Source organism: Cricetulus griseus (genome assembly GCF_003668045.3).
Source record: "Cricetulus griseus strain 17A/GY chromosome 1 unlocalized genomic scaffold, alternate assembly CriGri-PICRH-1.0 chr1_0, whole genome shotgun sequence".
In the NCBI taxonomy this organism is placed as follows: Eukaryota; Metazoa; Chordata; class Mammalia; order Rodentia; family Cricetidae; genus Cricetulus; species Cricetulus griseus.
The window spans coordinates 248,617,677-248,642,250 of record NW_023276806.1 but is presented as its reverse complement, the minus strand read 5'-3'; the positions used below and the strand labels follow the sequence as shown (position 1 = coordinate 248,642,250).

Below are 24,574 nucleotides of genomic sequence, written 5' to 3'. Positions count from 1 at the left end.
CTGACTCTCTCGGACACTGTCTGGGAGGAAAATGCTCCCTGTCCACCGCCGCTCTGGCGGCCACCTCTTTCTGCTCCTGCTCCTGCTGCCCTCAACGCTCCTGGCCCTCGAACCAGCACCCTCGGTCCCCACCACCGCCCTGCTCCAGGCTCTCAGGCTGCACGAGGAGCCCCGGGGCGTCCCCACGCTCCGGCCTGTGCCTCCTGTCATGTGGCGCCTGTTCCGCCGCCGCCACCCCCGCCACCCCCAGGCAGCCAGAGCAGGGTACCCTCTGCGACCGTGCCACGTGGAGGAACTGGGGGTTGCCGGAAACATCGTGCGCCACATCCCGGCCAGCGGTGAGTGGGTGTTTGTGGTGAGACAGGGGCCCCTGGGGCCGAGGGTCCCCCGCGCGTCAGTCCAGCCTGCTGGCAAGCTGGGGCCCTGCTTTCTTAGTCCTCTGAACGCAAGGACACAGGCCCGGGGCTTCCCAAGACCAGGCCCCAACCCCAGCCCTGCCTCCCCCCCCCCACCATGTCACACCCTTTGATACCCTTCCTTCAGGTCACTTCCCGGGGCCCCAGGTGCAGGCTGGCCCCTCTGCGTCTGCCGGTCTCCAAGCGTGTGCAGGCGCCCCAGGGTCTTCCTTGCCTGGGCGCCCTGCCCCCACCACCGTCCGCAGTGCGCTACAGACAGACAGACAGACGGCAGACAGACGCGCCTGCTTCCCTGCTTCCCTCCCTCCTCGTCGCAGCCCAGCCCGTTTGCCGGGTCGCCACGCCATGGCCACACTCTTCTCGCCCTTCCAGGTCTGTTCCCCAGGCCCCCAGAGACCACCAGGACCTCGGGGCTGTGCCCCACGTGGACCGTCACCTTCGACCTGTCGGGTGTGGAACCTGCGGAGCGCCCGACACGTGCACGTCTGGAGTTACGGCTGGAGGCTGAGAACCAGGACACGCACAGGTGGGAGCTCAGCGTGGCGCTGTCAACCGAGGCCACGAGTCCCAGGCCTGAGCTGCTGCGCGTCCCTGTACCACCCGGGCTGCCACTACGCGCCGATCTACTGGGGCCCGCGGTGGCTGCCAACGTGTCGGTGCCGCGCACCCTACGCCTGGCGCTATCGCTGGACTGTGGAGCCGCCAATGCCCACGTGCGCCTGGCAGAGGCCTCCCTGCTGCTGGTGACACTAGACCCGCGCCTGTGCCCCCCGCCGCGGCCAAGGCGCCACACAGAGCCCGGGATGGGCGCCGGTCCCGGGGGCGCGTGTCGCACGCGACGGTTGCACGTGAGCTTCCGTGAGGTGGGCTGGCACCGCTGGGTGATCGCACCGCGCGGCTTCCTGGCCAACTTCTGCCAGGGAGCGTGCACGCTGCCCGAGCCCGGCGGGCCGCCCGCGCTCAACCACGCCGTGCTGCGCACACTCATGCACGCGGCCGCCCCCACTCCAGGCGCAGGCCTGCCCTGCTGCGTGCCTGCGCGCCTGTCGCCCATCTCTGTGCTCTTCTTCGACAACAGTGATAATGTGGTGCTGCGGCACTACGAAGACATGGTGGTGGATGAATGTGGCTGCCGCTGACCACCCGGGACACCCTCATAGGGACAGCCCCACGCGAAAGCAAGGACCATTTGTTCATGTTTTATTGGTGACAAAAAGCTTAAAACAAATTTGACCAAAAATTAAGTTCCATTGCGTTGACGCAGGTGTGCCTGGGTAGGGGTCGGGGGCCACTGCGGGAGGTTGGGGCAGAGCGCCCAGCAATCAGGCCTCCACCCACGATGGGAAGACCCCGCGGGCCAACACGCATTGGTCACGCTCAGGAGTTCGCCTGCAGCTTCTGAAGCTCAAACTCAAAACAAATCCTCTGGCCATGGTGCAGACGGTGATCCCAGGCTGCGGGGCTCAGGCTTCTCTGCGTTGCCTCTCTGGAAGCTTCTTGTATCTCCCAGGTCCACCACTAAGGTCTTAGAGACAAACTGATCAAAGTACTTCCCATACTCCTTTGAAAGAATCTCTGAAAACAAAACAAAACACCCCTCCCCCCAACCCCAAACACCGTGTTTTCTTTAAATGAAACCCCTTAGCGCTGGGACGTGCGCGATGACGCTCCTGGCCGCCCGCTCGGGCACAGAAACGCTTAGTTCGTCCTGCTAAAACGTAGCCCCTCAATCACGAGAAACAAAGAAAAAGAACAGCGGGCCGGTCCTGGCGAGGCCTCTCCCTCTGGCGGGCACGGCGCCGGGCCGGCCTCGCAGCGGTGCGGGCCTCTCTCCTCTCACCGCCCGCAGGGGGCGCCCGCTCCTCGGCGCTCCGCTCCTCTCCGTCGTCCTCCCTGGCCGCTCTCAGCTCGCTCTCGCTCCTCTCTCCTCTCCTCTCCTCTCCTCGGCTGCTCACACAGTGGTGCTTCAGTTTTAGCAGTGGAAAACAGGTATCCATTTATTTTTATTTTTTATTACCCAGAATAAGATGCTGATAGACTAAGCCACATAGCTTAGCTGTTCCGCCGCCACCTGTGATCAGGGACAGGGTGAGAGGCATCAGGGCCAAGTGGAGGCAGAACCTGCCCACACCCCGTATCTGTCTACACTAGTGTGTAGGCAGATAGCTGGGCCTACTAGGACACTTGCCTTCTAGTACTGGGACAGCCCGGTGACCCCGCCATGCTGGTATGCCCGCTCCCCCTGGTATGTGGAGTCTTGGGAGAGTGCCACATCAATCTGTGATTTAAACTCATCACCGAGGTAGCTGTCCTGAAAGGCAAAGCAAGAGTGAGCAAGGCAGGACACCCACCAGCCCACACCCACCCAGGAGTGAGACCCTGGAATATGGTAAGAATACAGCCTTAGTGGCGGGTGACTCGCCCTTCAGGAAGGTGCCCCATTCCCCCACCCCTCTGCCAGTATGCTGATGAGGGCCCACCTGGGACAGTTCTGGCTGGGAGAGGCCGGGCTGGCTCATCTGGGAGGGTTGGCTCATGGACACATAGCCCTGTGTGAGGGCGCCCTGGGAAAAGGGCTGTGAGGCCACATCCTGGCTGGCCTGGCTGTTGGGAAGGGTGGTCTGGCTGGGCCCAGGAAGCCCGAAGCGGTTCTTCTGGCGTCCTCCACGGCCAGTCTTGCTTTTTGGGGTACCCCGGCCTGAAAGACAGCAGTGAAAGACAGCAAGCTCTACCTAAGCCTATCAAGATGAGGACTCAGCATGGTGATGATACAGCCACTCACCAGCAGCTGGCCCATTGGCCTGTCCAAAGTATCCAGGCGGCGGCATGGGAGGCATGACCAAGTTGAAGGGAATGGGGATGTTCATGGCAGCCACATGGCTGGGACCTGCGCTGATCATGCCAATCTGGTCGTGGGTCTGGAAGTACATGTTTGATGGCCGGCCTGCAAGACACCTGGAGTCAGATGCAGGGTCCCAGAAGACAATGCTGCAGTGAACTAGCTGCTGGGCCAGCCAGCTAAGGAGACAAGCAAGAGATGGAGTGCGTCTCCCATGCAGGGTGCTAGTAGAGCGTAAGGAATTGACACAGAAGGGTAGGTGAAGCTCTGGCCACGTTGGAGCTTTCTAGGCAACTCAGAAGCTTCCAAAATGCAGAGGCCAGCTTGGTGGAGGTGGACACAGGCTTGCCTCCGAGGTGCCAGTACAAACCCAGAGCATAGGTTAAAAGCCTGGGAGCCTAGAAAGGGTCCAAGGGCTTGGTTGGAGAACCCACAAAGACTCACTGGGCAAGCTCCAGATGGAGGCAAAGGCCAGCCTGGGAGGCCACTGGGTGTGTGTGTGTGTGTGTGACAGATCCAGACTGGGACATGGGAAAGTCAAACATACTGCGGTTACCAGGAAGACTTACCCTGGCTGCTGCGGTCATAGACAGATCCAGGGATGATGGCCTCTCGGGCATCATACATGGCTGTAGTCATGAAGCGGGCCCCCTGCAGGGTGGCACAAGAGCGAGGAATGTGTCAGTCAACAGCAGCAGGGGCTAAGAGCTCCCAGCTTTCCCGGTCCCGGGCGGGGCCAGCCCGTTGGCCCACCGGGTTGACGGTGTTGACGAGCTTTCGAGGCTTGCTGAACTGCATGAGGCTCTCACGCAGGTTGTTGAGCGGCCCCTCCACCAGTGCCTTCTGCTCCTTGTAGTAGCTCAGCAGGTGGTTCCACAGCGGCTGCTTTGACAGCGCCTTTGGGTTACCCACAATGATCACGCCATACCTGCAGGGCAACCGACACACTGAGAGAGCTCACGGCCACATCCACTAAGCTTAGTACCCTGAATGTCAAGAGCTGGGTGCCAAGAACCAAACAACACTGGTCAACACTTGAGGTGGCACCTTAAAAAAAGGAGCAAGCAAAATCAACCCTGAACCAAGCAGAGTAGGAAGGCCATCTCAGATGTCTGCCTGGCTGGCTGTGGAGCAGGCAGCAGCGCCCTCGTGTCTGTTAGGGTCATGGAGTTGTGCCTGTGCTCCTGAACCAGTAATGCCATAACGACCAGCTCTTGGACAGGGGTGCCAAAGACACAAGGACACGTCAAGCCTGAGTGCACTTCCAGAACAGACACGGGAAGAATGGGGCGAAGGGAGGGGCTTCTTGTTGCTGTTGGGGTGGGTGGAAGGAAGGTGACAATGCGCAGCTGCCTACCTTGCTCTGGTGAGGGCCACATTGAGACGACGGGGGTCGTTCAGGAACCCGATGCCCTGGTGCTCATTGGCGCGCACGCAGGACAGGATGATGAAGTCCTTCTCCCGTCCCTGGAAGGCGTCCACACTGGCAATCTCCACTTCCTGAAGGAGAATATGTCCCATTAGCCACAGCCCTCCCTGCCTCTTCCTTCAGCTGCACTGGCAGGAGCTGCATCACTAAGTACGGTACAGCTGGACAATACAGGTCTGCAGTGATGGAGACACCACAGGCCCATCATGGAGAGGCAGAGACTGCGGGGGCTGCATGGTGCCAAACATTGGCCACGGTACAACCCAACTCAAAACTACCAGAGCTCAGCATCTGTCACATGCCTAGGACAATGTGCTTAGGGACAAGTACCATGTCCCCGAGGTGGCACCAGCTGTCCTGCCCGTTTAACCCTGCAATGCTCTCTTTTTGAGACAGTCTTACTGTGGAGTCCTGGCTATCCTAACGCTCATAGACCAGGCTGACTTCAAATTCACTAAGACCCACCTGCTTGTGACACCAGAGTGCTGACATTAAAGAAATGTGTCACCCAAGGTTTTACTTTGTAAAACCTCCAGCAGTCTGGAAGCTACTCTGATGCACTTACTGTGGCCAAAAGCTCTGACCCACAGCATACCAGGCAGCTTTGTACACGAGGCTGGCAATGTGCAGTCATGTGCTCTCTCAACACTTCAAGACACATTTTAAAATGTATTCTCTGCTGTGTGCCCTTGCATACAGCCCACAGCATGCATGTGACAATAGAGGACTTGCAGCAGTCCCCTTCTATGTGGGTCCCATGGAGTACACTCCAGTCATCGGGAAGGCTGCACTAAGCCTTGACCCAGGGAGTACCTGGTAGAGCTTGGTGTGCAGGGAGCCGCTGAACTGCATATATTGCACCAGGTAGGAGCGCTGGCCCTCGTAGGGTGTGATGATGCCAATCTGGTCCGGCTTGGCACCTGCCTTCAGCAGCTTTGTAGTTATCTTCTCCACATTGGCTGCCTCGGTCCTGAGAACATCTGGCTGTCAGTGACAGGCTCACCATAGCCTGTCCCCAGCCTGACAGATCTCCAGCAACCAAGGGGGCATTGGAGGCCACACAAGAGTCTCTCACCCCTGCCCTTTACTGACGCCCCTCACATGCTGTGACAGGCAGCGCTATCAGGGAGTGAGACGCTGTGGCGGCTCCATGCACAGGCCACAGCTGCATACCTGTTGAGGTAGGACGTGCCCGAGCTGGCGATCTCCTCCTGGCCCTGTGTCACGTAGAAGAACATGGGCTTGTCAGGTTGTGGCCACTGGAAATCAAAGCCCTTCTTGACACGATCCGCTGTGTCAGGGAAGACAGAAGCGTTACTGAGAAGTCCCAGGGGCTCCAAGTGCACACACCGACCGGGAGCAGCAATGTCACTATCCCAGTGGCACTACCTCCAGGGCTCCTGAGCCAGACAGGCCTGGGAGAGAACAGGGCAGCCAAGGGGTCACACCAACACTGTTTAAGGCATCACTAGGGAACACAAGACATTCTCAGTCCCCCTGGAAGCTGCACTACTGCATCTTAGGGAGCCGCCCGTCATCAGACCAACGCCTGTCACTCCTTCCCGCTCTGCTACCACCATTCCAGGTTTCTTCAGACTTCTCACTGTGCGGACCCTCACACCCTAGACGCTCAGTCTACTGACAGCAGTTAACCCCTCACAGGGAGCTTTCTCCCAAGGGTCACACACATCACAGCCTATCCCTGGTGAAGGAACTGGCACTGGAAGGCACCTTACCCTAGTCCCTGTGTGCCAGGAAGCACAGCATGGTCCTTTGAACTTGTCAGTGGTGTATGGGGCAGGACAGACACCCACAGAGTCACATGCAGCCTAGAGGGGGCAGGCCATGGTACCACTGGAGCTCTGGTGTCCACCAGGCAGGGTCTGTCCTGAGCCAGGATTTCAACTGTGACACTTGAGTGGCACAAACAACAGAGAAAGAACAGGGACCACCCAGGGAACAGTCATACAGACCAGAGCAGGTCCAGCCTGGCCAGCAGAGTAGTTCCTTGCCTGTCTGAGCTCAACAAACACAGGCATTCAAATCCACACTGACCCACTGAGAAATGAACCCGTGCTGAAGCTCTGTGTGTGCCTCAGACAGGTTCTCATGGGGGCTGGAGAGATGGCTCAGTGGTTAAGAGCACTGACTGCTCTTCCAAAGGTCCTGAATTCAGTTCCCAGCAACCACCTGGTAGCTCATGACCATCTGTAATGAGATTTGGTGCCCTCTTCTGGCCTGCAGGGATACATGCAGACAGAACACTACACATAATAAATAAATAAATCTTTAAAACAAAAAAAGAAAAGGAGACTACAGAGCCCTGGCTGGCCTTGACCTCACAGATCCTGCCTCTGTCTGCTTCCCAAGTGCTGGGTCTAAAGCTGTGAGCCACCATGTTATACATTTTTATGAAAAATAACTATGCTGCAAAAACAACGACAGCCTTGTCTTCCTTGTGGCCAAATCCTTCCACTTCACTTTCATACTTCCTGGAGGACAACTGCGCCCAGGTTGGTTTCTGCATTAGCCTCCTGTGACAGGTCTGAGCTATGAGAAAAGTTAGCTTCCACTGGGCGCTGGTGGCGCATGCCTTTAATCCCAGCACTCAGGAGGCAGAGTGAGTTCAAGACCACCCTGGTCTACAAGAACGAGTGCCAGGACAGGCTCCAAAACCACAGAGAAACCCTGTCTCGAAAGCAAAGCAAAGCAAAGCAAAACAGAAAGCAAAGCAAAGCAAAGCAAAACAAACAAACAAACAAACAAAAAAACAGAGAGAGAGAGAGAGAGCGCGAGAGAGAAGTTAGCTTTCACTCACAAGCATCCTGGGGCATGGGGATGACTATGTCTAAGCCTTTATGGTAACTATGGCTCATCTGATACCACATCAAGACATAGGCTACTCTGTCCACTGCCCAGGCCCCCAGGACCCTGCAAAGACCCTGAATGGGTCACCATCATGGACAGTATCAGGGAGGGACCAGAAACACACTCCAGGTGACCCCAGTGTGTTCTCTCTCTCTCTCTCTCTTGGGTTTTTCGAGACAAGGTTTCTCTGTGTAGCTTTGGAGCCTGTCCTGGCACTCGCTCTGTAGACCAGGCTGGTCTCCAACTCAAGAGATCCGACTGCCTCTGCCTCCCTAGTGCTGGGATTAAAGGCGAGCACCACCAACACCTGGCTCAGTATTCTCAATTCTGTTCATAGAACCTTATATCGCTGCAGGTGACAGGCCAGCAGCTGCTGACCTCGGGAGACAGGCTCACACTGCTCACTTTCCTGTCACGAGTGCTGTGATGACCCCGAGGGTCTTGCCACCTGCCAGGTCTCATCATACTGACTTTACCAAAATAAACCATGACCTCTTCTGAGCACCTTAGTATGTAACATGGTGTCACTTCAGTCAGCCACCACCACAAAGGAAATGGCGGTGAAGCCATTGTCAGGGTGGGATACCACAGCCTGGGATTGCCCAGGGCCTCTGTGTCGCAATTAGCTTACCACCAGCACGAAGCAACAGCCACAGGGTTAGAACTAGTGCATGTCCTGGCCATTGTGGAAGAGAGAACTCCCAGGCAGGGAACCCATTTACAGACCAGCTCTGTATGGTCACTGTTGAGCCATCACATACTCCAGAGCACTGGTCCAGCAACACTGTGCCCAAGGTGCTGTGTGAGCAGCACCATCAAGGCCTTAGGGAGAGGCCGAAAGGCCATGGTCCAACTGTTACCTGCAGTGACGCCATTCTGCAATGAGCCCTCGTAGAAGATGTTGGACGGGAAGGCGCTGAGCGCGGGGTGCATGCGGTACTGCACCTGCAGGCGAATGGGCCGGATGCCCAGCACCACCAGGCGCTCAAAGAGCGACTGCGACAGTCCGGCCTTGGCTGCCTTCTTGCACATCACCACGGGGCCCAGCTGACAGTGGTCACCCACAAGGATCAGCTGTGGCAAGAAATCCCTCAAGTCAACACCTCAGGCTCCAGGCAGCTTAAGCGTCCTTCCCACCACAAGGGACAGGTTCACCTCCACCATCCAAAAACAAGAATGTGAGTGCCACTGGGTGGGGAGAAAACTGCTCAGTGTGTACTGTGCTTGCACACCAAGAGGTAGCAGTAGCGGAGCACAAGACTCAGTCCCCTTCAAAGACCTCTTGCAGTGTCACCCAGCACTACTACAGGACAGGGCATCAGGGGCCACTTGTGGCAGGTACTCACCTGCTTGGCCCCAAGGACCACAGGCACCATGCACTCAGGCTCAGTGGCCTGGGTGCTTTCATCAATGAGGATGGAACGGAACTGCATCTTGGCTAGCCTCGGGTCACCAGCACCCACACAGGTGCAGCAGATGACATCTGCGTTCTGGGGAAGGCACAGGCATCAGGGCACATACATTCTACCTCACCATGGCAGCTGGCTTACGATGGGACCTGTAGTGCCCTGCTCTACACCTACTCAGCAATTGTGTGTGTACACGTTCTTTTCTGACGGGGTCTTGCCTGTTGGCTTTCCAGACTCAGCGCCCCAACAACTAAACAAGTCACTCCCTTTCTGCCACCCAAGCATCAGCACCACAGACTACCATGAGCATGACCATTCAAGGTGGTACAGTCCTCTTGGGCACACTGGCACACTCCACAGCACAGACACAGCTCTGAGTCTGCCAACAGTTTCCAGGACAGTACCAAGCTGGTGGAGACTCCAGTTGGTAGCCTGGTTTGTTACAACTGGGAGGCTGACAGAAGTGGCAGCTGTGTGTCCCTGACTGTGGGAACAGATGTGGAGACTAGGGGCCTCCAAGTGCACCCCAGATCCTGACTCGGACAAGTCACTCGAGCCCCTCTGCCTACAGAAGACAGCACCCAAAGCTCCTAGGCTTACCATGAGCAGCTCTCTCTCGGCTGTGCGTTTGAGTGCCCGGTACCGCTTCTCATCTGCGGACGACAGTTCGCCCGTCTCATCCTTCAGCTGCTGCAGCTTCTGAAGCTCAGGCATGCTACAGAATAGGTGGTAGGACTCAGCGCCAGTGGCAGGGTGCAGCCTGCACCAAGGCCCCAGCTGCAGACGCTCACCTGACCATGTTCCTAACCCCAGCTGCAGACGCTCACCTAACCATGTTCCTAACCCCAGCTGCAGACACTCACTCACCTGTCCATGTTCCTAGCCCCAGCTGCAGATGCTCACCTGTCCATGTTCCTAGCCCCAGCTGCAGACGCTCACCTGACCATGTTCCTAGCCCCAGCTGCAGACGCTCACCTGTCCATGTTCCTGATCTGGTTGTGCAGAGCCAAGAAGGACACGGGGGAGTCAATGGCCTCTCGGCTCTTGGCACAGAGGCGTACAACCTTCAGTCCTGTCTGGTGGATCTTCTCTGTGAGCTGGTCCACAGCGATATTACTTGGGGCACATACCAGCACAGGCCTACAGAGTGGAGTGCACTGTCAGCATCGCCCAGGGAGGCTTAGCCAAGGCCCACAGCAGAGCTGCACAGCCCTGAGTCTAGCAGGCACAGCCATGCCAAGGCAGAACAAGTAAACTTTCCCCTGCCCTACCCAGTCACCACCAGCTGAATGCTGCCCGCATCTGCTCATTCACATAAGGCAAGCTGGTGGGTTATGGGACACACAAGGCACCTGTTCTGTTACACTGCATGTGTTTTCTCTGTGCCCTGGCGGGCGGAAACAACCCACTAGGCCACACAAGACACTGACACCTCCCACCCACAAGGCTGCTGCTGTTGAGCACCTACCCATTGCCCTGCCGAGCAAGGTGGTAGACAATAGTGGCAGATGTCACGGTCTTGCCTGTGCCTGGAGGGCCTTGGATGAGACTAAGCGGTCTCTGTAACACGGTCTTCACAGCGTACACCTGCAAGGGTGCTGCATCAGCAGAGCCGTGACAACCACAGCCCCCCATAGGCTCTGCCTCTAGGCTCCCAGTGGCACCTGAGAGTGGTTGAGGTCGGGGAGCCCCTGAGCCGTGAAGCGCTTTGGCAGCTGGCACTTGATGACCACATCCTCCACCTCGTGGCCCAGCAGCTTGTGGTAGATGTAACCTGACACAGAGGTCTCATCCACAGCGAAGGTCTTCAATGCACTCTGCATCCTGTAAAGAGAGCCAACGTAGGACCCATGTGGGCTACAGCCACTGGAGGTGGAGGGGTACCCATGGCCCTAGCACCCTGGGGCACAGGCAGACGAACCTATCAAAAGAGGTCGACTTCCACACAAAATCCACCTGGAAGTTGTGGGTCACCTCCACGGGTGCACCCACGCTGCTTCGGAGCTCAATAGCAATCTCATCACCGTAATCTGGCCGCTGAGTTAAGTCTGCTTCCTGTTCAAAGCCACTACCCTCTACAGGGCCACTGGCTTCTGGTCCTCCTGAGTGACACTCCATCCAAGGGGACTGCTGAAGTCTGACCCCAGACTGCTACAAAGATGCGAATGCAAGCAAGCGCGCAGAGCATGGGGTGGGCCAGCTTCTAGCCAAGGAATATATGGTGGGTGCCACAGTGTCTATGTCCCCAGAGGGGACAGCCAGGGGTCTTGTTATGGCACCCATCCTCCCAGATAATGTGTCAAAGGATACTATCAGGGACCTTGATGACATGGCCAATCCCCTTCCACAGGGGCGCTAGGTCTCCTTTGTATCGTAGACAGATCTCATCACCCTGCATGAGCCGCATATCTTGCAGGAAGGAGCAGCAGAGTTAGCACTTTCCAGAGGGCCGTGGCCTCCACCATTCAGAGTTCACATAAGGACATGGTACAGGGGACTAGGAATTTTATGCTACTATGGTCACAAATATTTTAAAACTTAAAATCACCTCTTAACCAAATTATGACTAAATCCTCATTACCAGAGTCAGTCTTGGGCAAAGTGAAGAAGGCGATTCTCTTCTTGTTAAGGCCCAGGTCCCACCTGACCGTGATGTTATCTTGAGTCTGAACATATGAGAAACAGGGGCCTGGTTAGCATACCACCCACTCACAGGCCCGGCTCCCCACAAGCCAGGGCCTCTAAGAAGGCCATGCCTATACTGTACAGCCTTTGGGGTGCGATGCACAGCACCCATAGCCAGGAACTCCAACATCTGGGAAAGAAGCAACGGCACCCCAGCACCTGCCCACTGTCTAAGCCAGACCCAGCAGCAGGCTTTGCAGAGCCTCAGGGGACCCCGCACACCAGGCTCTGTGGGGAGAGAAGGTGCTTGGGGACCAGTGGCATGGGGTCCACCTCCCACAAACGTTCTTGGAGCTGTAGACACAAGGGGTTCTCTCTGGATTTAAAAGCAAGATTAGGCCTTCTTCCAAAATGCCCACAGCCCTGGCCTGATGCTGTTTGCGTGCCTGGTTCCATTCAGGTTTAAGCCCTAGAAGAGCCCCCAACCCTCAGGAGATGCTTTGTTAGAGACCCGGCCCACATTTGGCCCCACGTCACCTGTGACTCCTTCAGCTTCTTGTCGTAGTCAGCCTCTAGCTTGACCAGGGGCCCAAAGATGTTCTGGTACTGGTAAGCATCCTCGTACCGCAAGAGCACATGCTGAGGCTCCTCATCCACACCTGGTTTCTCCAGGTCCTCCAGGGTGGCTGAAGGGTTTTCCTATGGCAGAGAACAGTGCTGTGCTTGCCTGGCTTAATCCATAGCCAGTGAGCAGAGCTTGGAAGGAACCCAAGGCTTGCATGGCCTCTTGGCACAAACCCTTGTGGCTGCTGTGCTGTGAACCTGTCCTCCAAACCTACTGTCCTGATGGTTGGGGGCATGTCCAGCAGCACTGACCCAGGAAACTTGGAAAGAGCAACCCCAGGGCCCAGCACAATACTCAGGCCCACAACTAAGGGCTCTTAAGAGTCCTGGACTTCTCCCAGTGAGCCAGGTCCATCTCCTCTATATCTTGTACCCAAATGCCTCCCCTGGGACCTACTGCCCTCAATGAGCCCCACTGTGGGAGACAGGACACAATCTGGGTACACCAAAGTGGAACCTGCCCACTCAGGTACAAAGAGACTAAGCTGGACAAAGCTTACAACATTTTTGTCACATAATACTTGGGATTCCTGGTCAAAGGACACTCGAATGCCATCCCTAACACGATGTGAACAAGATCAGAGCCTGAAGCTAGCCCTAGCAGAGCCTGGGGAAGGCAGGGCCAGAGCCCCACACCTGATACCTGAAGCCCTGACTCGTCCTCTGAGACAGGGACAGGTGCTCTCTGGAGCAGAAATTTCATGACAACCTAAAACCAACCACTCACACCATCTGTTCTGTCCCCTTCAGCTAGTACAGAAAGACCACTCAGTTCCCGAAGAGCTCCCTCAGGTCATGCCCTTCCTCCCCATGTCCCAAAGGTCTATGCCAGGCAGGCTGTGTGCTTTTGTCTCTGCAGACTTGGGAAAGCATCTCTGGATGGCTCACCTTCCAAAGCTCCTCCAGCTTGTTGATCTGCTGGGCAGTGATCTGCCGTGCCCGTAGCTGTTCCTGCTCTGAGGGAATCTTGACCAGCCATGACAGGAAGCACCGGTCCTGGATCAGGGGCTGCCACTGGGAGCTGTCCCAGTTGATGTCCTTCAGGCTGCTCTGGCTGGCACAGGGCTGCCTGTGCAGGTGTGGGGCAGGAGAACAGGTTGGGACTGGGCCCAGGAGGCCCCAGCTCACAGCAGACTTGCTTGCTTCCTTTTTTTTTTTTTTTTTTTTAAGAGACAGGGGCTCACTATGTAGCTCTGGCTGTCCTGGACTCTCTATGTAGACCAGGCTGGCCTTGAACTCACAGGTCCTCCTGTCTCTGCCTCCCCAGTGCTGGGATTAAAAGCTGGCACCACTACACCAAGCCAGACTTCGTTTTGAATTTGACCAGAGTACACACAGAAGCGCCCTCTTGGGTCCCAACAGTCCCTGCCCCGCCCCACTCCACCCTGCTGCAGGAAGCTCACCTGCACAGCAACACCACCACCGAGTCGGCCTTGGCAGGGATGAAGCCTAGCAGGAAGACGTTGCGGCAGCCGCAGTTGTAGCACTCCAGCACCGTCTCGCCCAGTGGCCCATCCTTGTGAAGCGTCACCTCCTTGCATTTAGCCCTCACCAGGTGATTTACAATGTGGCTGGGACCAGGAAACCATTGGCAGTTAACACCCCACGCTGCTTTTCACCACTTCCAGCTCTGTGGCCCCATGGAATGCTCTAGGTACTGCTCATGGTCCGTTAGCACATACAGGACCTCATGCCTGCACACCTGGGAGCCACAGCCCTGCCCAACCCCATCTGCCTGCAGGAAACCACGCACTGGCTCACATAATCCCTGTGGTTTCCTCCATTCCCATTTTCTTCAGCCCTGGTTCAGGTTCCTAATACCTCAAACAGCTGGGTGGGCACAGTATGGCTCCTGTCAGAAGGCCCCTTTTTCCTGGGCCTACCTGCAGGTCACCTCTTGGTCTCTGCGGCAAGGGATTATTCTAAGGACTGCAGCTCCCATCCCTCCCATGCTGCCATATAGGAGGACATGGCCTACCTCAAAGGTGGCCACCTCATCCCTGAGGGCCCATAGGCTCTTCCAGCTCTTCCTGACTGTCACAGGGGACACTAGTCTTGCATGACCCCACGACAACCTTCACCAGAGTCCTCTGTTGGCCATCCAGCCACTCTTGGCTTTGCACGCATGACTCCTAAACAGTGGTCACTGGATGCCTTGCTTCAAGTGACCAATTTCCCCTGCCCCAATCCAGGACAGTCCTCCTGCCTCCTGTGAGCTTTAGTTTATTGCTTTTTCTGCACAGGAGCTCATGCCAGCAGAGCAACACTTACACTATCGAAAGGCTTCTGAGAACAGGATGTGTTGGTCCCTGCCTCACTGTTGCTGACCTGTCTGCAGACCTGGTGCCTACCAGCTTCTTTGGCACTCTTTCTAAACAATGATCTGAGAAACAGACCTCTGCTGGCAATGGGGCACAGGCAACTGGCATGGAACACCAACAAACACGGAATGGGGCTCAGTAGGGACACACAGGGATGGTGATGATTCTAATTCTTCCTAATGACTTGGGATCTGGAACCATTCGCTCCAGAGACAATCAAGTGAGGTGGGCCAAATGGATGCCCACAGCCTCCCAGGAACAAGGACAGGCAGGCCGTGCCAGCCTCATCTCACGAGAGACAGGCAGACTGAGAATAAAACTAAACCAAACTCCTGGCATAATGAGTGAGCCAGAGAATCAATCAAGGGCAAACACGCCGAGGCGTTTACACAACACCATCTGTTTCATGTTGCACCAGTCAGAGGGGAGCCCAGGTTCACTAGCCATCTCATCCCACACTCACTCACAGCAGCCTAAGCCTCACTGGTTAAACACACACGCACAGCTGTTAGCTACCTGCCAGAAGTATTTCCTCGACCATTGCAGAACCATTTTTTGCTGGTATTGCAGTAAACCACGCACGCAGGGTCATGGATTCCGCAGTAACTGGAAAAGTTCAAACCACAGCAGTCAGTGCTGGCCCGCAGCCTCTGGGATAAGTCCTTCCTCTTACACAGCTTCTGGTTTCCATTAAACATAAACTCAACCCCAGCAAGTCAAGCAAAAAAGTCACCTCCACTAACACAGCAGGGTGAGGGCAATGTAGCACAGGCCAGGCAGTCCTGGCCCCTCCCCTCAGCCTGTAGGTGTAGCAAAGCTGTGGTCAGGAAGCACCTGACTTCAGCAGAGGGCACTGTGAGCCCAGAGAACTTCCAGGCCCAGCGCAGAGGCTGATGGCATTGAGGTACATTACACCCTCATCACTGGTTCTCCATAGTTATACTGGGCACTGGACAGGTTGGGGCAGGAGACGTCAAACCACAACGTGCTGTCATTGGCTCCTAGTCTAACATGGCAGCAGGGAGGACCTGGACGTCCAGCTCTGCCTGCCTGTGGCTCTGGAAAGCGGCTGTCAATCAGGAGAGCCATGAGAAAGGAAGGTCTGTGGAGGGGAGGCCAAATTCGCCTGCACAGGGCAGCAGGTGGCTGCAGAAGCTCCAATGAAGGCACCAGCTCTGGCCTTGGGGATGGGGGGCAGGGGGAGCGGGGGCAGTAGCTGAGCTGGGTATAAGCATCAAGGACATTCCAACTCTTTAAACCTCCATCCCTTTGTGACTGATGGAGCTGAGAACTGTAGTTGGTCAGAACACAGCCCACAAACTCTCCTTGCTCCACCTTTCAGAGTGGCTCTTCAGGATCCCTGGGTAAGTGGCTGTGGCTCCTCTCTAGGTCCTAACAACCAAGGAGTAGGGGCTGATGCCGGGGAACCCACCAGAACTGCATAAGCCCAGGGTCCTAGCAAGCAACAGGGACTCTGGAGCCCCCACTTGGTCTACCTGCAGGCGTGGACTGGGAGGTCCTTAGTGTAGTACGTGTCTTCTTCATCTTCCTCAAAGTTCAGCTCAGCCAGCAGTTGGCTGGTCTTGGCCACACTGTCATCCACAGCCCCATTCTGCAAGATGCCCTCAGGTCCAACCTATAGCAGAACACAGTGACACTAAGGCAGGCATCCAAGGATACTAGAGCTGGCTGACAGTTTGGTGTCCCACTCAGTCTGACCCCACCTGGCTATGGAGATCACAACTAAGCAGCCAAGAGAAACTATCCCCCAGCTGAGGTGCACAGGAGCAAGACAACTGCTCCAAACCCATCACACACACCCTAGGAATAGCTGTGTACCACAAAGGCAGAAGCCTGAGTCAAACTACCATGGAGGTGCTGCAGGATGAGGCAGAAGCCAGGCTTCCGTGCCCAGGTGGTGCCTTATGGTGAGAGATACAGACAGGGAGGGCCTCAAAGTCACAACACACATGTCTGCACTCAAATTCCACTGCCGAGACCACGCTGCTTTGGCTGGCCTGCGGGGGCATGATTCCATCATCACTCCAGGAACCTCGACCCAGAGCATTGGCCTCTTCCCCGCTAAATGGCCAGGCAGACAGCTGTCTCCAGGGGACCAGAAGTAGCAAAGCCCCCAGGCCCCAGCACCAGGACTCAGACTAGAGAGACAGACACCTCCGGATCAACCAACCATCAGTGGTGTGGTTCAGCACTAGGTCCCCACCGCCAGCCACCTCCCAGCTCATTTGTGGATGTGCCAGGCAGGGGCTCTGCCAGTGCTCTCTCCAGCCCTGGCCCCAATTTCTGGACAACAAAATTATATTATTACCAAGAATCCCTTTAAAACTGTGACAAAAAACACAGAGCAAGCCCAGTATGGAGGCAGGAGGACTACTACAGGTTCCGGGCTGTGCTAGATAGAGAATGCTTTTAAGTGAGCATGTCAGTGGCATTATTTCTCACCCTGTCCCACGCCTGTCCCTCAATGGCCACTGAGCATTCTGTTCTCTAGAGCCAGAGCCATTATGAACTATGTGTGCATTATGTGTGCAAGGATACTAGGGAGCACCTGTAAGTGGGACTATTACAGAACCTGACTGGCTCACTCCCTGAGCCTTGTCCTGTGGGTCAGCAGCTTAGGACCCTCACCTTGCTCAAAACCCAGCCTGGCTAGACAGAACCTCATATGAATTTGTCGCCTGCCTCTGAGATGCAGGCATTAGCAAAGCTGAAGAGCAGTGACTCAGTGCCACATCACCTTCCAGGAGGCCAGCCACACACCTCAAGTGCAGGCAGGCAACAGATTTGCTCACACTCTTTTGGCAGGGGCTGCACCTCAGTACTTTGTGGGCTCCATGGGTTGACACACAGAAGAGCGCAGAGCCTGCCTGGGACCTGAGCTCTAAAAGAGTCTGGTCCTGGGTGCTGTGGTCCTCACAGGCCTGAAGAAATGAAGCAGGGCTGGGGGCTATCATGACTACTGTGACTGTGGCTACTACAGGGTCCATGGGCAGGTCTCAAGTCTCCTGCCCACACACCATCACACCTGCTGCTCTGAGAAGCCACTAACTCTCCCAGGCCACACCACCTTCCATTCCCCCCACAGGCGCAAGGGCTCCAATATCCCATTTCTGCCATGGACAATGTCCTCTAGCCATGTAAACGGGGCTGAGATGGACTCCTAGGGTGATGCCTGGCCTGTTTTTTTGACAGGTGGCCCCCACTGTAGACAGAAGCTGGGCTGTACCACAAGGGCTGGGAAGGAGGGTAGTGTCTCAGTTGACCTGACTCAGCTTCCTTTTCTTCTTTTTAATTTTTTTTTCTTCTTTTGCATTGGTGTTTTGCCTGCATGTATGTCTCTGTGCATGCTAGGAATTGAACCTGGGTCCTGTGCAAGACCAGTCAGTGCTCTCAATCACAGAGCCATCTCTCTACTCCCCACTCAGCTTCTTATTCCACAAAGCCTAGAATGTCCCCACCCAGTTTGTTACAGAAGCTCTCAATTAACTTCTGGAGAAGAACCACTAGGAGGCCGTTCTTATTTGTTCCAATAGTGATGGGACGGAGTCCCAAGACTTTAGCTGGGTACACACACTGCTGATCTGCATGACAGCTACAGGTTCAGGTCAAGAAACAACTCTCCAACAGTGGTGGTATAGGAGGCAGAGAAGCAGATCTCTTCAAGGCCAAGGTCAGCCAGGTCTACAGAGAGTCCAAGGCCAGTCTGATATACAGAGAGTCCTAGGCTAGCCAGGGTGCCACAGTGAGATCCTGTCTCAAAAAATTAAAGAGTAAAATTTAAAAAAAGGAGAGAGGGAAGTATCTTTATTGCATGTGGAGCCAGGCGGGTGTGGGACACCACCAGGCACCAAGGTCCTAACATCTCTGTGTCTATGTCCCTCATGCATGCTAAGGATGGGAATCCCTGGTCACCCAGAAAGGCAACACAAGGAAGACTCTCTGGCACCCCTCAAAGCCAAGCTGGAAAGAAGACCCCAGACTCCCTGCATGGCCTGGCAATGGACTGGCCACTCTTCACAGTCAGTCACTGTTGAGGGCAAGCATCTCACACTCTCAGATGGTCCCAGATGGTAACAGAATGAGCTAAGAGCAAGGGACAGCACCTGGCACAGAGCAGGGTCAGAGCCCGCAGCAGGTGATGCAGTAAGGGCCAGCACAGGGCTGTAAGCCCTCACCCCACGAGGAGGTCCAGAGCACATTTCCACCTCACCAGACTAAGAGGCACGCTGCAGGTTCCCCAGCCAACTCAAGGGACGAGGGCTGGGTGTCTCAGGTCCCGCCCCAGGAAAAAGTCTTGTCTAATACAACACTTAGGCCCACCCTAAAGCTGTCAAGTAAGAGGCTGGAGAGATGGCTCAGTGCTTAAGAGCACTGACTGCTCTTCCAGAGGTCCTGAGTTCAATTCCCAGCAACCACATGGGGGCTCACAACCACACTGAATGAGATCTGATGCTCTCTGCTGACATGCAGGCAGAAGATTGTATACACACTAAATAAATAAAATTGCCGGGCGTTGGTGGCACACGCCTTTAATCCCAGCGGATCTCTGCGAGTTCCAGGCCAGTTCGATCTCCAGAGCAAGTGCCAGGATAGGCTCCAAAGCTACACAGAGAAACCCTGTCTCAAAAAAAAAAAAAAAAAGGCTGTCAAGTGAATTAAACCTCCCAAGGTCACCTACCTGGCTATGATTCCTATAAGACACACAGAACTAAGACCTTGGGACAGAACAGTACAGAAAGGGAACCCTGTTTCCAGAAGAAACTCGTAGAAAGTGGTACTATGACCTCAGACTTGAGGGGTACTGTAGGACTTGTCTGCTGGCTGGCACCCCAGGACCTTGGTTGGCATGCACTGCCCTCAGCCTCAGCTAAGCTGGCTAAATGCCTTAAGGTGTACTGCACCTGCCAAGGCAACCTTGAATCCATATCTAGCCTCAGGGCCACTGTTTGGCCTGCTCTTTGCAGGATCCCCACCCCTGAAGAGAGCCTGCCCTCCAGGAGGCCCCAAGAGTCTTAGCCAAATCCATGTCTGCCCTCCAAAACACAAACGCTAGGATGTAAAGTGAGTCATCTCTTGTTCTCCCAGGTCCTAAGCAGGAGATGAGTGGGAGCTTCACAGCCTGGGATAACCCTCCCCCAAACCTACAGAACAGCCACATCCCTTCAGCTGGCCTTTCCAGCCTCAGAAGAACAGGGCTTAGTTAGTGCCTGGATCAAGCTCCAGCTGAAGCTGCTTCTGACCTGTGTGGCTCTGAACTTCCTTAACCTTAGTCTGGACCAAAGCTGAGTCATAGCCATTCTGACCTCACTGATTCCAGCTCAGCACGAAGCCCTCCTTTTCCATTCCGTGTGGCACGAGCTCACCTGTCCCTCACAGGCACACAAGGATGGGACCACGCAAGCAGCAGAAAGTGGCAAGTGCAAATGACCTGAGGGTACATGGCCAGGAGCCAGCTACACAGGCAGGGCCACCAAAGCCAGAAAGAATCCATCCTGGCAAGCATGGGGAGCCACACCCCCATGGGGAGCCACACTTCCACGGGGAAACACCCTTGAGTCCTGTGAAAGCAGCATGGCTGCAGGCAAGCTCCCCACCCAGGACAAGGTTGTACGGAGCTGGAGCAGCCTGTCCCACCTCAGTGACCACCAAACTTAACACCGTGGGACACCGACCACCAATGGACACCTAGGCAAAATAGGGGTCTCTTCTCTCACTAGACCAGAGGAGTAGGGTTACTCAGCAGCTCCTCCCCAAGGAGAGGGCGCCAGTGCCCTGGTCACTCACAGGCCACTCCCACATGTCCAGAGGCATGCACACAGCACCGCCATGGCAACCCCTGCTTTACCCTATGCTACCTTCTGCTAGTCCTCCACTTAACTAACCTCTTCTGCCTAGGGGTAGATCAGAGTCCATAGCCCCTGCTACCTCCAGGCCATGCTCTCACCCAACTTAGAGGCCAGTGCCCCCACAAGCGCTCAGATAGCCCTGATAACCACCGTCCTCATCGTGCTGTGTGCGCACCACAAGCAGCTAGCCATGCCCTCCCTCCCTTACCAGTCCTGCACGAAGGAGGAAAGAAAGGTGCTGTGGGGTTGAGGGTAGAAGCCAGATCACAGGCTGCCAAGAGGTCATGTAGGGCACAGAGGAACACCTGAGGTGCAAGGATGCCAGTCCTAGACAGGAGCACAGTGAGAGCCTCAGGGCATATCAGAGTCTCAGGTGATGCCCTGCAGCCCTCAAGCAGTGGGGACACAGGACTTCAGAACAAGTTTCTTCCCCTAGAACTCTCCCCCACAGGTGCTAACCCAAAGCAGAAAGTTAGTAGGGATTGTGCAGCCACTCAGTGGCAAAAAGGACACAATACATGCCAGCACATGGATCCCTCTGAGGTCATGACAGCAAGTGAAGAGCTAGGCACAGAGCCGGTGAACAACCAATCAATGTCTGCCCAGCATAGACAGGGCCACGAGTTCTGTCTGTACTCTAAAGGAATGAGCCACAAAAATGACAGACACAGGACAATCACACCAAGCCATCTACAGAGGCCACAAGAATAGGATGGCCAAAGAGAGGCTGGGGGGTGAGGGGGGGACAGGGACTCAGGATGACAAGATGTTCAGTGCTCTGCCAGCTTTGGGGGGTGAGTGCAGCTCCACAACCCTGAGTCAATAAAGCTGGGGAAGACTACTACTAGGCCAACAGGAAAAGCTCAACCTACTGGGAGGGGGCCAGCCTCCTAGGAGCCCCTGACCAAAGGTGGACACATCCACCTTTAAAGATGAGTAAGGAAAAAAAAAAAATCAATGTTTCTGGTGGCTGAGGCCACTGGTTCTGCAAGGGAGGACTTTCTCCACTCTCCAATTCTGTTTACTTTCTGCCCACAGATGCAAGTCCTCCTAAGACAGGATGGAAGGCACTCCCTCCCTTCCCAGACTCGGATCTGATATTAAGAGAGGCCACAGGTGGGCGGAAAGGAAGCTCATGGCTGAATCTACGATTTCAACTGGTGGAGCAGGGCACATCCATGTGAACACACGCACAAGTCTGCTGCTGCACTTCAATGAGCACTGAAGTCCTTGACATGAAGCACTCCCTGCCACATTGGTCTTCCCAGCTGCACCATCGCAGCCTGCTGCAAGGTGGGTGACCCCACAGGTCTCTCCCCTCTCCAGGTAGATGAGGCCAAAAGGAAAGAAGGTCTACCCAGAGGGGGAACTAAAGGGAGGCCTAGCCTTCAGAGGCTGCCTCTCCCCTGCTCTCTCCCCACCTCCCTACACCAAAGGTAAACAGCTAGGAACAACACACACCTGTTCCCATGTGGCTGTGGGGCTGAGTCAACCCTCTCCTTCTATTAGGGTGAAAATGAGCCCAAGTGGGTGGTCTACCCACAAGCATGACTCAGCCAGCTAGCTCAAAGGTCCTCCCCCAACAACAAGGTCTGAGATCAACATGGGAATGGTGGTGCCTGCCAGGCCCCAAGCACAGAGACACCTGTGGCTCCAGCCTGCAGCTCCTCCCTGAGAATACAGGAAAACAAAGGCCAGAGGTGCCCAACACCAATCCAGCCATAGGGCGAGAGCCACCTGAGAGGTGGTGGCCAGTCCCCACCCAAGCTGCAATGCCTATGCTGCCTGACATTCAAAACAAAAGTTCCTCCCAGAGGCAGTCACCCATGTGATAACCGCTGTCAATGCTTCTGAGTAGCAAAACTCAAACCCAACTTTTCCAAGCAGAGCCTAGGAGTTACATAACACTGGTTTCAGCAACAGGCAAACCCAAGAGTAAAAACAAACCAGCAACCGCCTCTCCAGGCACCCCAACCAAGTGTGCTACTCCCACCAGAGACGTCAAAACCCTGGCTCGGCTCTGCTCTGCTCCAGGGACCCCAAATTTGAACTCAACTGGCCTGGCTGGAGGGGTGGTGGGTGGAAATGGCAAGAGGGTGGGATAGGGTGGCTGGACTGGCTAAAGAGATGACCCAGGAGGGCACTTTGGGCCCAAAGGATAGCAACTTCGGAAAAAGTCATCTCAAGCCTGAGAGACACCCAGGGTAGGTTACCATAGACACACCCAAAGGGGGAGTTAAGGGCAGTTTTGGCTTGAGGTTTGAGCCAGAGCAAATCCTGTGCTACAGGACGAGGGACATTTATGCAGGTCACTGCCCAGCCTGGATGGGTGGAGGAAACAGGGAAGGTGGGAGAGACTAGGTGCAGGTAGCAAGTAGCTGAGACAAGAGGTAGGGAATCAGAAGAGATGGCAGGTAGCTGGGCCAGAGCAGCAAAAAAACTACAGCAGGTGGCAGTAACTGTGGCCGCAGACGAGACCAGGGATAGCTAGATAGGGCAGGTAGCCGAGGGTGCAAGCAGAGAAGGAGCAAGTAAATAGGAACCAGGGTAACGTAGCAGAGATCTAGGGCAGGTTACAGCGACTCAAGGTAGGGGGCGCGTACCTGGGGCAGTTAAACAGGAATTCAGGGTGGGTATTTAGGGCCAGTTAACAGCGACTTTAAGGAGCCAGGGTAGGAAGCAGACACCCGGGGCTTGTTAACTGGACTTGGGGCAGGTTCACAGGGGCCCAGGGCTGGTTAACTGAGACCTGGCGCCGCAACTCCCGCGCCCGCCCGCCCGCCCGGCTTCCGGCGCCGCCATGCGCCGCTCCGCTCACTTGCGCGTCGAGCTGGCCGGCCGCGCCGCCTGCGCCCGCTCCGCCCGGACCTCCCGCGCCGCCGGGGCCGCCGGGGGGCGTCTGCGTCTGGCTGGGAAGGGTGAAGTCGGTGAACTCGAACTCGGAACCCTGGGTGTCGGCGCCGAGTAGCTCGGCCTCCTCAGTGTCCAAGAAGGTGAGCGTCTGCGAGCTGGGGCCGTACGCCTCCACGCTCATCCTGCCGCCCGGGCCGCGCCCTCCGCCGGCGTCTCGCTGCACTCGAGCCCGAGGCTTCGCCTAGGCCTAGGCCGTAACCCGGAGCCGCCGCCGCCGCCCCGCGAGCCGGGCGGCTTCCCAGAGCAGAGCCCAGCCGCCGGCTCCGAGCGCTGAGTCGCCGCCGCCGCCGCGCCCCTCGGCGTCGCCGTTCGCCTCAAAGCCCACCGCTGCTCTCAGCGCCCTGGACAGGAACCGCCGCCGCCGCCCGCCGCTGCCGCCGCCGCCGCCGCCGCGCGGTGCGCGTGCGCGAGCCCGACGCCGGCACAGGTGCGCGTGCGCGAGCCCGACGCCGGCGCAGTCGCGCGCGCTCCTCCCGGAAAGCAGCCAACCGCGCCCGGGCACTGGAAGCTGAGCGGGAGGACGGAACTCGCCGTGCGCCTGCGCGTGTGGGCGGGACTTCAACCGCCTTAAGGACAAGGGCTCGCGAACTTGGCCCCGCCCCAACCGCTGCTTGGTGATGCGCATGCGCGGCTGCGACCTCCCGGCCGCGGCGTCTCCGGGCTGGAAGCTGGTTCCGTGCAGTGTGAGCGCTCCTCAGGCTGTCGGTCGGGGACCGGGTACCTGCACTCCTTGAGTCCTGGTTACCGTCTGTGCCTTGACTGGTGGCCATCCTCGGGGTTCATCCATTGGATAAACGGCTGCTTCTCCTGGCGCTCCTGAAGCCTGCGAAGATAACCGCCGCTTTCTTTTGTCTTGAGACCAAGTCACAGCAGGGGCGGTATGCACTCGTTCGCCTGAGCCATCTCTCCAACCTGTTCTGTCTCTGATAAGAGGGTCTCATACTGTAACCCAGGCTGATCTGGAACTCTGGTCAGTTCCTGCCTCAGAGCCCCTGGTGCCGGGATGACACACGTACACCACCGCTGGGTATTGCAGCGTTGGCCACAGCACCCAGGGCTTTGTGCGCGCCAGGCAAAGGCTACCGAGTGATGTACATCCACAGACACTCCTCCCCATGCTTGCTCCCACTCTCAGTGCAGGAAGCCTGAGCACAGAGGGGTGAGGCAAGGGCACACGAAACCATCTGGACCTCCCAGCCCCGGGGCTAGCCGGGTGTGATGACACACTTCGTTAATACAAGCACTAAGGAGGCAGGGGTAGAA

The 24,574-nt window shown here is 56.4% G+C and overlaps 2 protein-coding genes across 7 annotated transcripts; one reads left to right on the top strand and one right to left on the bottom strand.

The window, feature by feature from the left end:
- Positions 1 to 1,660, top strand: LOC113833389 (embryonic growth/differentiation factor 1-like). The gene is made up of 2 exons (XM_027394683.2): positions 1 to 338; positions 789 to 1,660. Exons 1-2 carry the CDS (start codon positions 32 to 34, stop codon positions 1,553 to 1,555), a joined length of 1,074 nt encoding a protein of 357 aa, XP_027250484.1. The 5' UTR covers positions 1 to 31; the 3' UTR covers positions 1,556 to 1,660.
- On the bottom strand, positions 1,602 to 23,586 carry Upf1 (UPF1 RNA helicase and ATPase). Of its 6 annotated transcripts, none has more exons than XM_027394677.2 (24): positions 23,217 to 23,586; positions 16,028 to 16,167; positions 15,048 to 15,137; positions 13,614 to 13,781; positions 13,099 to 13,279; positions 12,124 to 12,285; positions 11,510 to 11,627; positions 11,272 to 11,370; positions 10,883 to 11,012; positions 10,626 to 10,785; positions 10,430 to 10,548; positions 9,937 to 10,101; positions 9,562 to 9,676; positions 8,899 to 9,042; positions 8,413 to 8,626; positions 5,858 to 5,975; positions 5,498 to 5,654; positions 4,613 to 4,755; positions 4,009 to 4,183; positions 3,825 to 3,906; positions 3,199 to 3,360; positions 2,897 to 3,114; positions 2,605 to 2,727; positions 1,602 to 2,487 (listed from the first exon to the last, which is right to left on the bottom strand). In XM_027394677.2, exons 1-23 carry the CDS (start codon positions 23,430 to 23,432, stop codon positions 2,608 to 2,610), a joined length of 3,396 nt encoding a protein of 1,131 aa, XP_027250478.1. In that variant the 5' UTR covers positions 23,433 to 23,586; the 3' UTR covers positions 1,602 to 2,487; positions 2,605 to 2,607. The 6 variants fall into 6 exon arrangements, with proteins under 6 accessions (XP_027250478.1, XP_027250479.1, XP_027250480.1 ...); XM_027394678.2 differs by having other exon boundaries at positions 10,883 to 11,009; XM_027394679.2 differs by having other exon boundaries at positions 10,883 to 10,991.
- Positions 23,587 to 24,574: the final 988 nt, after the last annotated feature.